The 13,282-nt window shown below is 37.6% G+C and overlaps 2 protein-coding genes across 2 annotated transcripts; both read left to right on the top strand.

Moving 5' to 3' along the window:
* Positions 1–2,233: 2,233 nt before the first annotated feature.
* Positions 2,234–5,652, top strand: LOC131973942 (trypsin-5-like). The gene is made up of 6 exons (XM_059336084.1): positions 2,234–2,389; positions 2,851–3,022; positions 3,479–3,688; positions 3,907–3,968; positions 5,331–5,392; positions 5,500–5,652. The coding sequence occupies exons 1-6, from the start codon at positions 2,350–2,352 to the stop codon at positions 5,650–5,652; spliced, it is 699 nt and encodes a 232-aa protein (XP_059192067.1). The 5' UTR covers positions 2,234–2,349.
* Positions 5,653–7,631: 1,979 nt separating this feature from the next.
* On the top strand, positions 7,632–10,390 carry LOC131971213 (kallikrein-6-like). Its single transcript, XM_059332540.1, has 6 exons — positions 7,632–7,886; positions 8,862–9,039; positions 9,146–9,331; positions 9,669–9,721; positions 9,922–10,079; positions 10,174–10,390. Exons 1-6 carry the CDS (start codon positions 7,850–7,852, stop codon positions 10,324–10,326), a joined length of 765 nt encoding a protein of 254 aa, XP_059188523.1. The 5' UTR covers positions 7,632–7,849; the 3' UTR covers positions 10,327–10,390.
* Positions 10,391–13,282: the final 2,892 nt, after the last annotated feature.

Raw genomic sequence — 13,282 nt, 5'->3', positions numbered from 1 at the left:
GCCAGTTCCCAGCTTCGCGCGCGGACACACAGTTCATTACGCACCAGCTGTAATTAGGTAGGTTTACCTGCCTGCAGAAGCCGTAATCGCTGTCACCCTGAATATTAAGTAGCCATGCGGACCTATCTAATGAATATTCAGTAGCCATGTGGACAGCAGTCCGTTCACAATATGATTCCATCGGACCTTATATCTACACTGTTTAACCCAATTCGGCACTTATGCACAGTCCCATTATGTTTTACAGACATTCGTAGTTAACTAATGAGGTAAAACATTTTGTTTAAGCTGCATTTTGCTGACTTTCACTCCTAAAACAGGCTAATTAAGCCTCCGGTTTTGGCCGGAAAAACGTTAAGTTTATCTGGTAAGTACGAGATAGTCTTTCTCTTCATCTATAAGTTGTGCTTTCTTATAAACAATACCATATGAAGCTGAGACTCTGTGTAACAGCTGAACTGTTATAGGCTTACACGCGTTACACACACACAGGCGTCCGCTACGTTCGCTGGTGGCACTTTTCACCCGTCACCCATGTTATCAGGTGTACTCGCAATACGCGTGTCTGTACGCCTATGTAGAATTGTACTTAACAGTCACGCGGGTCTTCATGTCACGTATTTGAGGCGTAGTTCACCCGTCACGCAGCCGTCACGTAGGCGTATGTGCAACAACGCGTGTACAGCGTCTGCGTGACGCCTACGTGACGCCTGTCTGTCCATTGAAAGTGAATGGAATTTACACGCGCACGTTAGACGTTTGATGTCATCGCATAGGCGCTGTACACGCGTTTTAGTATAGTGTGCTGGCATAAAATGCCCCTCATACACTCTCACACACACGCACACACACACACACACACACACACACACCATTACAAGTAAAAATCCTGCAATAAAAAAATACTGAAGTAAAAGTACAAAAGTATCAGCATTAAAATGTACTTAAAGTCAAAATATCTGTCATGCAGACGGTGTTTTATAAATGCCAAATATATTGGATTATTATTATTGATGCATTTATATCAGCAGCATTTAAATGTTGTCAGAGTAGGGTTAAGTTGAACTACTTAATATACTATTGTTTTATTTTACTATTGTTTTTTAAATGTGTTTATTTATCAGCTTATTTTGTATTATTTTATTTATTGTTTATCAGTTTTTTGATCATGTCTTTCATGTTGAATCTCGACCTGAAATGTACAATATTATTTGCCTTTAAAATGTAGTGGAGTTAAAGTATGAAGCTCAATAAGATTAAAATACTCAATTAAAGCAGTAAAGTATTTGAGTAAATGTACTGCAGGTCAGCAATATCCCCTCCCCTCATTTAGGGAATCCAACATTTTTTTGAACATTTCATCCGTTTACAAAAAAAGTTCTGCTTCATATGAATAATCCTTTCCACTCAAGATAGATAAAAAAATCAATAAAATTGCGTATTTAGAAATAAAATACCCTTAACACTACACAAGAGGGCAAAAAAGGAACCTGTCATGGATTTGTCAACTCTTTGTTGTTATCCACATGTCAATGTCCACAACTGGACCATATTCTTAGTGAGACATAGCGGGAAAAAAGGAAAATCCCACCAGGCTCTCTCTGTTTCCTCTTTTATCTGCACATTTATGATTATGAAGTAGATTTCTGAAGCCCCAGGATGAGCAGAAATTAGTTGCTCAAGCTGAAACATTTTAAACTCACTAGATGAGTCTTCTTGTCAACAATGGCTTGCCCCTCAGACAGCCTGAGTCTGCCACTGGTAAAAATAAATAAATAAATAAAAACCAGCAAAACGGCAACTGTATATTGGCTGTATATATTGAGATTTTTAGTGTAAAACACATCTAGCTTTACAACCCAACAGCCTCTGGCATAACAGTTACTGGCTCCTTTGCAAAGAAAGAAATTCATCTCTAAAATGTGTGAGGGACTATAACCTGTAGCTCAGCCTGTCCAAAGAGAGACAGAGGCCCTGCTGGAACACACATGGACCAGTAGGCTGAATGTGTCAGTGAGGACTCAGGGTCCACTGTCAAATAAAGTGCTTGAGAGGTCTCCTGTGCACACTCTGAGTCATTTCTGCCCATTTTCTGTAAGTTCAGTGTTGTGACCTTTTACACTATATTATATTCTGACAAAAAAGTACTTCTTTGTACATCAGAGTCATTTTCCTTGATACTAGATAAGTGATCAAGAAATTTGCATCAAGTGCAGATCTCAGTAGCCAATGGAGTTGTGTTGATAAACCTCCATGAGGTGATTGGTGGCTCCAGGGCCAACAGGACAGAGTGAACACATTTAGAAAGGCCCACAGTTACAGCAGGAGGACACTTCTATCACTGAAGACATGGCTGGCATGACGAGCCTTCTCCTTTTGCTTTGGGCTGGTGAGTACCGAACTTTTAAAACTATTCTTACCGTTCTCTTCAACAGCAGATAGTATGAAGTTTTAAGGCAAGCACATTTTTAATCTTGCCTGGAGAAACCTGATGTCTCTGTGCTCTTAACACTGTCCACTGAGATCATTTACCTGACTCTCCATTCCCCACAACAAACCAAGAAATCCATGTGATCAAGACTTCCTTAACCTCTCTTTGTTCTGCTTTTATTCTTGGTTTATACTACGTTGATAAGTGAATAAATACAAGATACTTCACAGAAAATATATTGAAGCATACTGTAACCTGTTTTTTGTGTGTTCATTAAAAAAATAACATTTGGCTTCCAAATGAATGCTGATAGAACTTTTATCACAGTTCATCATGTGTATTGAAAACTTTCTACAAGGTGAATTAGCTGTTCTCCACAGCAGCTGTTTTTCTAACTACTGTTCTTACTTGTCTTTCAGGTGCCACAATGAGCATGTGGGTGGATCTGCAGAAAAGAATCATCGGAGGTGAAACGTGCAAAAAGGATGAGCGCCGGTACCATGTGAAATTACTAGATAAAAGCGGAGCCTTTCTGTGTGGAGGTTCTTTGATCAGCAACCAGTGGATTCTGACTGCAGCACACTGCCATCCGTAAGAGAGACATAGATTTACTGACTTTAAAACTAGTAAAGTTGTAATTAAGTCAACTAGAAAGTCCTGAATCAGCAATCAGTTATAGTTTAAGAGGTGTAAGTAATCATGATCATATTATTATTTCATTTTTATAACCTGTATGAAAAGTATACATTTTTAATTAACTGTTCTAATGCAAAGATGTGTAGCTCATGTAGCTCCATGAGTGGTGCTGTGATGTTAGATGTTTTAGGGATCGTGATAAATCCAAATGCAGATCCCAATTGTCTGATTGAAGCTCTTTTCACTCTCACTCTCTTTTTGCACATGATGGTGTATTCTTTCTGCAATGAAAGTGTATCTAAAATTATATTTAAAAATGTGAATATAGTACAGTATACAGTATCAAAATATATGACAATATATCGAATTCAAATGCAGTCATCCTCCTCTTTAACCTTTATTTATTTGTAGGGTTGAGAAAGCAGTTGTAGGTGTGCATCCAAAACCGAAAATACAACTAAAGAAAGTAAAACCAAAGGACATCGCAAAGGCTGTCATGTATGATGACAGAGATGACAACAACAATGACAGGATCCATGACATCATGCTGCTGAAACTACGTGACCCTGTTACTGGCATTACACCTGTACGTCTTCCTGACTGTGGGAACAAACCCAATGTGTGAGTTGTGATCTTTCCTGTTTAATAATTAGTGTGAAAGTTCAGCACTTGAGGAAAATGAAACATTTCTCTGGTATCATTTAAAATGTAAAGCCATTATTGGTGAAAACAATTTTTTGTTTTAATAATTTAATGTTAAACCTTTTTTCCTTTTCAAAGAAAAGTGTTATAAAATGCTGTTTTAATTATTTTTTATTTTATTTTTTATTTTTTTACAGAAAGGATGTAGTGCAGATAGCAGGTCATGCAGCCACAGCTCCGGACGCTCATGGTAAAAAAGGTGAGATGGACCGTGTTTACTTTATCTATGTTCATCACACTTTGTGTTTTTTTTTTTTTTTGTTTGGTAACATTACTGACACATAATGTTATCATGAAAATATAGTAATCACTGTGAAATGACACATTAACGCATCATTCATCCATTCATTCAAACAATTGTTTTCAAAGAAAAGTAATGTCAATACAAAAAAATCCAAGTAGGAATTAGTTTGTTAATCCCTTGACAAATAATTCCTACAAAAGCTACTAATGGTCAAATTTCCCCTCAGAGAGGGCATATTTTAGTTTATGGTTAGTTGAAAAATATTGATAACTGACACTGAGATTATAATTTATATCTCAGCAATATGAAACATAAAGGGAGACAAGGGCACTAATAAAAAGACAACATGGAGTTATTGCTTGAATCATTTAATGACATTGTACATCTCAAACTGGCAACCTGGATGTTCTCGTACATTACTGGGACTTTTTTTTTGTTTTTAAACAAAAGACTATGTTGGGTTTGGAGCAATGAGGCAAAAGAAAATAAAAATATTTACAAGAACACAATCCTTAAAGTGAAGCAGAGTGATCATCATGGCTTGAAGTTATTTTTTTGCCCCTGGGCCTGAACAAGCATTACTCCCTGAGAAAACAATGCACAAGTTTATGTTTTAGAGTAGCTGTCAGTCATCTTATACTTAAAAGATGTCAGGAGATACAACACAGATTTGTCCCTTAACACACTGAGAGGAAAGTTTAACCCTCTTAAAGAAGAGAGACATTCATGAAAGACATTTCTTAAATATCAATATAATTAAATGTTTCTGGATGCATAGATGTGATCAACACTTGTAGGAAACATTAGATTTATTTTCCCAAACCAACTTTTAATGTTGAAGTAAATATTCATTAAAGCTGCAGTTGCTTTAACATTAATATTTCAGACTGATTTATCTTGTGGATTATTGTGACTTTGACAAATATCAAACCAAATTTAATGACTCATTCATGCAACAGTGGAGAGAAATCCAAAGGCTTCACTCTCAATACACTTTATTTATTGTGTTATTATTGTTTGTCTTCATGTATTGAAAACCAATGAAGTACTTAAAAAGGAAGAATAACATTTATGGTTGGATTGATTTTACCAAAAGAATAAATAGGTATAAATAATCAGGTTCCAGTGGTAAGTTACAACATTTGTTTTAATTTGTTGGTGGATTCATATTCTGTGTACATGTGGATGTTAATGAAGCTTTTTTTCAGTAAAGACACTTTTTTTTTCTATTCTAAGTGTGTGATGAATCACCTGATCTCCAGTGTGCTGAAGCTGATGTTTTTGGCTGTGGAGACTGTTTTAATCTGAACTTCACAGGATTGATCCTGACATATGAGAAGGTGTTCTGCGCCAAGAGAGATAAAGTTGATACATGTCCAGTGAGTAGGCATGACTTCTAACCTTCTATCTGTTCTACAGTCAGCATGAGGATTTCAATACAATACATTGGAGTCTGACTAAAGCAATATATGCATCTCTCTCACAGGGTGACTCTGGTGGAGGAGTGTTGTTCAATGGCATGATTTATGGTGTCCATGTTGTCTCTGGTAAATACGCCTGTGCTCGACATATGACATATATGGACGTCTGTAAATTCAAAGATTGGATCCATGACATAACAGGAGTGACTTTTCCATAATAATGCCATGTTTTGGATGTGGTTAACTGTGAAATGTCCTGCCATTTTACTAAAATTACAATTGATCGATTTAATTTAAATATTCTACCATTTGTTAGTCCATTTAAGATCAACAATAATTGTCCAAGTTGTAAATTCAATTGATTTTGCTTGTTGTTACACAGACATATTGTAAAATGACAAAGGGACTAAAAATAACAACCTGCTCTTCTTTCAACAATAATCACTATTCTAATGCATGGTTGTCATTTAAAATAAATTTGATTCAAAATTATTATTTCACAGTGTGATTGTTGTTTTTATGCTTTTAATGTCACACAGAGACATTTTCACACAATTTAAATCTGCACCAGTCACATCTCTGACAATGACATATTATCTCCTTTCGGGTTGTTATGCCAAAAATATTTTCTTATTTAAACATCCAGGCAACTTTCTCAAAATTCCACCAAACCTGGGGCAGAACTCTTCACTTCAGGAGTACTAACTTCCAAAAGTTTACTGTTTCATGACTGTGATACAAGAGAATAATGACACATATCTAACTGAGGCTCTTTTAATCTGTCCTGTGTTTTCTAAGACATTCACTAATACTATTACTGCTTACTAAACTGGTGCACTTTGAGCTTTGATATTGCATTGTATGCCTGCATGTGCATTTATCTGTGTGTGTTTCTTCACTCTTGGTGTTTATAACAGGGGCACATAAGTAAGGTCATTATGCTGATACAGTGACCTATAAATATGTCCAAAAATATACTGAATGTTTCCGTTAGATTAACACAGACTCTAGAAAATGTCAGTCAATAAAGATGTGAAATTACGATGTCATTGAGACACGGTTAGTTGTAGTGCACCAAAGCTTTGTTTATTAAAATATGACATACTATCAAGGTCATTAAAAACTCTATTACAGAGTATTATTGCCTCACCTGAACTCACTGTTTTGATAAGTGAATGGCAATAAGACATTTTACGGCAAAATAACTCTCAAACTCAATGAGGATTTTAAATGGGTTTTTTGTTTGATGCTCATGTTTTGTTGTACAAAATAACATACCTTAGCAAACACCCCAACATGTGAATTTTGGAGTTTTTACATGTCCTTATAACGTGGCTAAATGAGACTACAGTGGTTGTCGGGGACATTAAACGTCATCACACCGGACACGGACGGGAACTCTCTCACTAGTCCACCTCACAGCGTCTAGTCGTGTTTTCATTCCTTTTTCTGTGTACAACTAAATGCAAGATTAGAAATGCTTTCCAGCTCTTAAAATGTGCAAGATTATCCACATATTGAAATTACATTACGTCTTTGTTGCAACCAAACAAATCTTTCTCCAGGACTTCCAGCTTGCCTCAGAACAGGACCTCATTCATCAAATGGTTGGTGCTCTAAAGTCTTACAGCAAACCTGGGCAGTTGGCTGTTCCTGTCCGGCCCGTGGAAATTTGAAATTACTACAACCACAGTGCTTTTATATTGAAGGCGATTGCATGCATAAGGGCCTGCACAGTAATGTGTCCCACAAAATCAATGAGTTACCTTTTAAAAACACCTTAAGCTTGTTGTATGAAGTCAATAAATTGCAGCTTTACTGCATAACATACATGCTCTATATTGTTTTTGTGGTTTGAATGTATGTTGTGTTTTAAAAAAATGGAAAAGTGAGATAATGATTGATGTTTTTACAATTTTTAACGTTGACTTGCTTCACATCAACATGCTTATCAAAACATGTATTCTTACCAGTCGCAGCTCAAAACCAAATAATTTACCACATTTTATAAAGCCATGAAATTAATATTGAGCGGAATTAAGTTCAGAGTAGTGGTCCGGCCCTCTGCAGCCTTCGCAGTATCTCATGTGGCCCCTTGGGAAAATTAATTGACCATCCCTGTCAAAGAGGAACAGACACAATCATCCAGTCAAAGATAATCTCCCTGACACTTTTTCAGAAAAGTTTGCCTGTTTTTATCCTCCAACTACAATCACATGTGAACATTTCATTTCTGTGTAATTTTCTATCAACTTATGGAGGGAAAGGACTGGAACTGTTGAGCAGTGAGCGAAAATTTTCATAAAAGTGTAGAGCTCTGCAGCCAGTCAGGTTGTGTTGATAAGACTTTATGAGGTGGTTGGTAGCTGCTGCTGTTGTGACAGAAAGACAGTTATCAAATGATGAAAAGCAGCAATGGCTCATCTCACACTTCTCCTTTTGCTGTGGGTTGGTGAGTACTCAAATACTTTATCTACATACACTACCACTCAAAAGTTTGAAGTCACTTAGAAATGTCCTTATTCTTGATAGAAAAGCTCAATTAAAAAAAAAAAATTAATAACAAACAGTGTAGAGATTGTTAATGTGGTAAATGACTATTAAAGCTGGAAATGGCTGATTTTCTTATGGAATATCTATTATATATTGTCAGCAACCATCACTCCTGTGTTCCAGCGCCACATTGTGAATCCACCTGAGCACTATGTTAGCACAGCTGAAGATGGGTTTTTTGTGCTGATTTGAGAAGAAATAAAATGATCCTTCCTCAGGCTGGTTGAGTATCTCGAGGTAAAGTTGGAGATTTGGACTGACACATAGAGACAGACAACCATTCAAACTGTTAACATGTTTGATTTAAGTCTTTTTTACCATGCAATTTTACTTCTAAGGCCGAAAAATGACAAATTGCAAATTTGCATCAAAGGGATACTTTGATAAGGGAAAACTCCTGACAAAAACATGCTTTTAACAGGAGAAAGAAATGGAGGAGAGCTCCGTGAGAGCAACAGAGGAGGGACCCCCTTCACAGGATGGATATAACTGCCATAGAGGTTGTTTGTACGGAGCAGATAAACAAATGTTCAAGTAGAATCCCATAGTATGAACCTGAAAATGAGCTTAATGTGTCCCATTTAAATCTAAATTCAGTAACAATTATAGAAATATGTTTTTGTCATATTTATCTAATCTTTCACTATGTCCTGACAGTAGTATTTGCAAGAATCCACTCATACCAGAGGGAAACAACCAATCAGAGTCGAGTAAAGAGGAGAGGGAGGGCTGCAGGAAGAGGATTTTTAACTTTTGTAGGTTTCTGACACCTTTAGCTTTAACACTGAGCAAAGGCAGATTGACGAAGTCCACTGAGTAAAATTAACCACTGTAAATAACTTCAAGTCACCTGGTGGAGGACTTTCTCTTCCAGGTGTCACAGTGAGCACAGTGGTGGATCTGCAGAGGATTATTATTGGAGGTAACCCATGTGAGCGTCAGTATCACGTCAAACTAAGAGTTCCTGCTGGTCCATCTTTCATCTTGTGTGGTGGCTCTCTGATCAGTGACCGGTGGATTTTAACTGCAGCTCAGTGTTTGAAGCCAGGAAGGTGAGTAAATCACCCTTTATACACTATAAACATATACACCCTAATACGGCGTGTAAACAGTCTAATATAAATAATGAGCATTATTATGCATTATTCTGGTGTGTAGGACTATGTATGCAGATTTAAGTGTGCATCCAGGGGGTCAAGTACAAGAAGTGGAAATAACAGCAGAGCCTGTGATCTATACAGACAACACCAGTAAGAGGTCCCATGATATCATGCTGCTGCAGCTACAGAGTCCCACTGACATTCAGCCTATAGCTCTTCCAGACTGTGCAGATCGTCCTCAAATGTAAACTGTGATTTTTCCCACCAGATTGAAGGATGGCAGTTTTTGGTATTGCAAGATAAAGGCAGCATGGCAGCTGAAAGTTGCTTCAAAAAGTTTTATTTTTAGCTGCAAACAGTACTAGTAGAGCTGATATTGTAGCCCAGCAAATCATTAACAGGATTAAAGTGTTTTGCATCGATTTGCATAAAGTTCAAGCTGCTTAGCCTGCTAACTGAACTAATTTGTCTGTTGTTTTAAGGCCATTTTTCATCGTAAGTTAAGAGTAAAATGTATCCATGTAATCGTCATTTCAACAGTATTTATCTAGCATGACTTGGTTCCTGTTGGTATTTTCCAGAGTTGAGATCGCAGGTCATGGTGCCACAGCTGGAGGCCCCAATGATGAAAGGAGTGAGATTCTTATTTAATCATTTATTCAAGTTATTAAGGTTGATCTATTCTTGTAATTATACCGTAGCCTGTAATGGTAACTTTATTATCATTAAATTATTTTGTTAATTAAGAATTCTTCGCATTAAGTTGTTTTTTTTGTAGTTAAATTGTGTTTTTGCTTTTATAAATTATTATTAAATTATTTTTCTTTTCTCTAGAACCTGGTAACTCACCTACTCTTCACTGTGCAGACGTTGAAGTTGTCGACTGTGAAGACCTCAAAAATACTTTGCAGGAACACTTCCCAAAGGCCTACCAAGTCAAGGTGTATCAGCACTGGTTCTGTGGCCAAACAGCAAACGTGGACATATGTTACGTAGGTTGCCACAGCTTCCAATATGTATTCTCCTAATTACCTTCTGTCATTAAAGTTTAAATCAATAAGCGCAAAATATATTTCTCTCTCACAGGGAGATTCTGGTGGAGGAGCAGTGTACAAAGACAAGATTTACGGCGTCATTTCTTTCCTCGGTGACCCTGACCATGTTTGTAGAGAACCAGCTGCATTCATGGACCTCTGCAATCCAGATTACACCACATGGATCAATCAAACTATCACCTGACAAGGAAAGACGTCTACAGTACGATGTGGTTAACTGTAGAGATTCTTTCACAATAAAAGCTTAATGGTAAACGGTTGCAGTCCCTTATTCTTTGGTACTTCCTGTCATTTCCATTTTCCCACTTATTTCATCTGAATGTCACAAAATTAAATTGATTGGAGGGTTATTCTGCTCACCTGTTGACCACAGTGTGGGGACTGGCTCCTAATAAAGAATTGAGAGCAGCTTGGTGCGTTTCCTCTCTTCCTCTCTCTTGTATTTGGAATCATCCTCAACCTAATGAGGAACCAGTTTAGCAACCACAAATTTTGCTCTGTAAGCCCTTATAAAGACTTTTTGCTGTTTTCTGATTGACCATCCTTCCACTAACTCTTACCTGCACCATGGCAGATCTTAGATTAGGGTTTAGCCATACCTAGCTGAGGTCAGTGTCCTCCAATTGTTAAATGCAACTCTCCCCAAACCTTAAATTTCAACAAAAACACAGACAACATGACCTCAGTTTTCTTGATGCTTTTTATTTTTACAAGGCAATGGAAATTGAATCTTGCAATACATTTTGAAAACAAATTTAATCATACTAACTAGTTACCTCATTTCCCCTTAGTTTTGAATACTGGACTTTTACTTGTAGTGGAGTATTTCACACTGTGGTATATAAGTCAGGGATCTACATACTTTTTCCACCCTGCTGTTAATGTCCCTTTCCCTGGTGTTGTCAATCTTTGTAGTTGTCTGAATGGTATGTTATTATGAAAGTTATTATATATATGAAAGTTATTATATATGTTGCTTATGTCAGGCCTGGCTCAAATTAGGACTCAGATGCAGAGCAGGTGAACTGATAGTCTCTGTATTTTCAAAGGAGGCAGCAAGAGTAATCCACACAAGGTGAAAACAAACAGGCTATGAAACTCCTGAAGCTGAGCTAGAAAATAAAAACAAAGAAAAAACACTGAGGGAGGAAAAGCACTATGAACAATCTACGCTCATAAATAAAACTAAAAAGGTCCTAATTCAAGTTACGGGGCTTGATATCTAATCTAGGAAGGGGATTAAGTAGTAAATAAAAGGTTAAACAAACAAAAGGCGCTCCAAAAGGGAGGATCCGAACCTGATAGCGAAAACAAAGGAATCTACAAAACTCTACAATTAACTGGGAAATAGACTAAAGGGGAGAAATAAAAATGAACACAAAATCACTCCAAAAGGGAAGGGAAAAAAACGGCTGACAAGAGAAACTATGAAACTAAATCCTAGCACTAAACTGACAACAAACTACAAAGAAAAATCACTCTTGCGAGGAATACTCAAAAAGGCAAAGCAAGGAAATCTGGCATGAACGAGAAAAAGGGGTATGGTGCCGAGGTCAAACACACTGGCACAAGACAAGGGAAAATATATGCTGTGTTCCAATACCCATACTTCCCGTACTTACTATACTTAGTTTGAGTACGCAGGGTGTTCCGATTCCGATCGCGGCGAAAAGAAGTGTACCTAAAGGACCCGGATGTTGCACTCATAACGGTCAAAACGCTGAGTGTGTACACTATACGCACTCAACGGCCACCATCTTGTCTACGTAGCGGAAGAGGCGGAGCCAGGCAGAGCCGCTCAGCTCGAAAATAATGTTTGTAATGGCGGCCGAAACAACAGCGGAGCATTGTCGTTGCTGACGCCGCCGGCGCATTCTCCACATTTGCTGCGTTAATGGAGCCATATTGTCGGATCGTAGAAGTAAAGATTAAACAACACAAAGGGTAATTTTTTCGCCGTTCAAAGCCGGAAGTTTTTCAAGGGTGACGAGCCGTGGCGGCGGCTGTCGCGAGCATAATTTCCGGTAAGTGCACCACGGAGTATTAGATTTGGAACAACACTCACCTGCTGAAATCTGCGTACTTAGTAAGTGCGGATAGTGTACTGCGTTTAAGTGTACTCATGGAAGTACGGGTATTGGAACACAGCAACAGACTATTTGAATGGAGGGAGAGAGCACCAGGTGAACACAATCGGTAATTAGGTGAAACAATCAGACACAAGGGGAAGGGCAAGTGACCTGAAACGAGAGGAGAGTTACTATTTCAAAGTGAAACAGGAAATGACAAGACCAAAACACCAAAATAAAAAAACACCCTGACAGTTTAAAGGTACACTGAATTTCTGCTCTACTTGGAGCACAATTGAGAAGTATCCTAAGATATTGGTTCCTTTTCTTTTTGTCCTCGTGTAGGCTTTAAGAAATAAAAAATAAATACATGAAAAGGTTAATAAATGTAGAAATAAATATATAAATAAATGCAAAAGATACAAATAAATTGAATATTTTTTACATATTTATTTTGCTATTTCTGTATTTCTTACATTCTACATTTTCATTTATGTATTTATATCCCCACGACCAACCAGAGGAAGGTTCTATAGCATGTTTTTGTGAGAGGCCCCTGTAAGGGGAACCTCGGGGGACAAGGGGAGAACATGCAAACTCTTTTGCCGACACCGACCAGCCCCGCGGGTGCTGGAGACATGGAGAAGGGGACACGCCTCCAATGCCCACAACGTGCTTGCGGGAATTGAACCCAGGACCTTCTAGCTGTGAGGCGAGAGCGCTACCAACTGCGCCACCGTGTATTTATTTATTTCTACTTATGTATGTTCGTCCCAAATAGATTCACCCCTCTGTGCACAGGAGTGGAAAGCTTGCACGGCATTTAGACAGTACATAAACTTATTAATTTAACATTTCCCTTTCATTAATCTCTTGAAAAATGTATTTCTTTTTATAAGTAAAGCATTCTTCATTACGATAGAAAAAAACTAAAAAAACAACTGCAAACTTTGTGTGTGAAGGAGAATTTATTCAGTCAGGAAAACTTACATAGATTGAATCAACGATACAATTGGCTGACCCAGGACTTTTTTTCCCCACCAAATAATGCAATGTTTGGGGTGCTTTTAA

The sequence above is a fragment of the Centropristis striata genome, chromosome 1 (assembly GCF_030273125.1).
Source record: "Centropristis striata isolate RG_2023a ecotype Rhode Island chromosome 1, C.striata_1.0, whole genome shotgun sequence".
Lineage (NCBI taxonomy): Eukaryota > Metazoa > Chordata > Actinopteri > Perciformes > Serranidae > Centropristis > Centropristis striata.
This window is presented reverse-complemented; position numbering and strand designations above follow the sequence as displayed.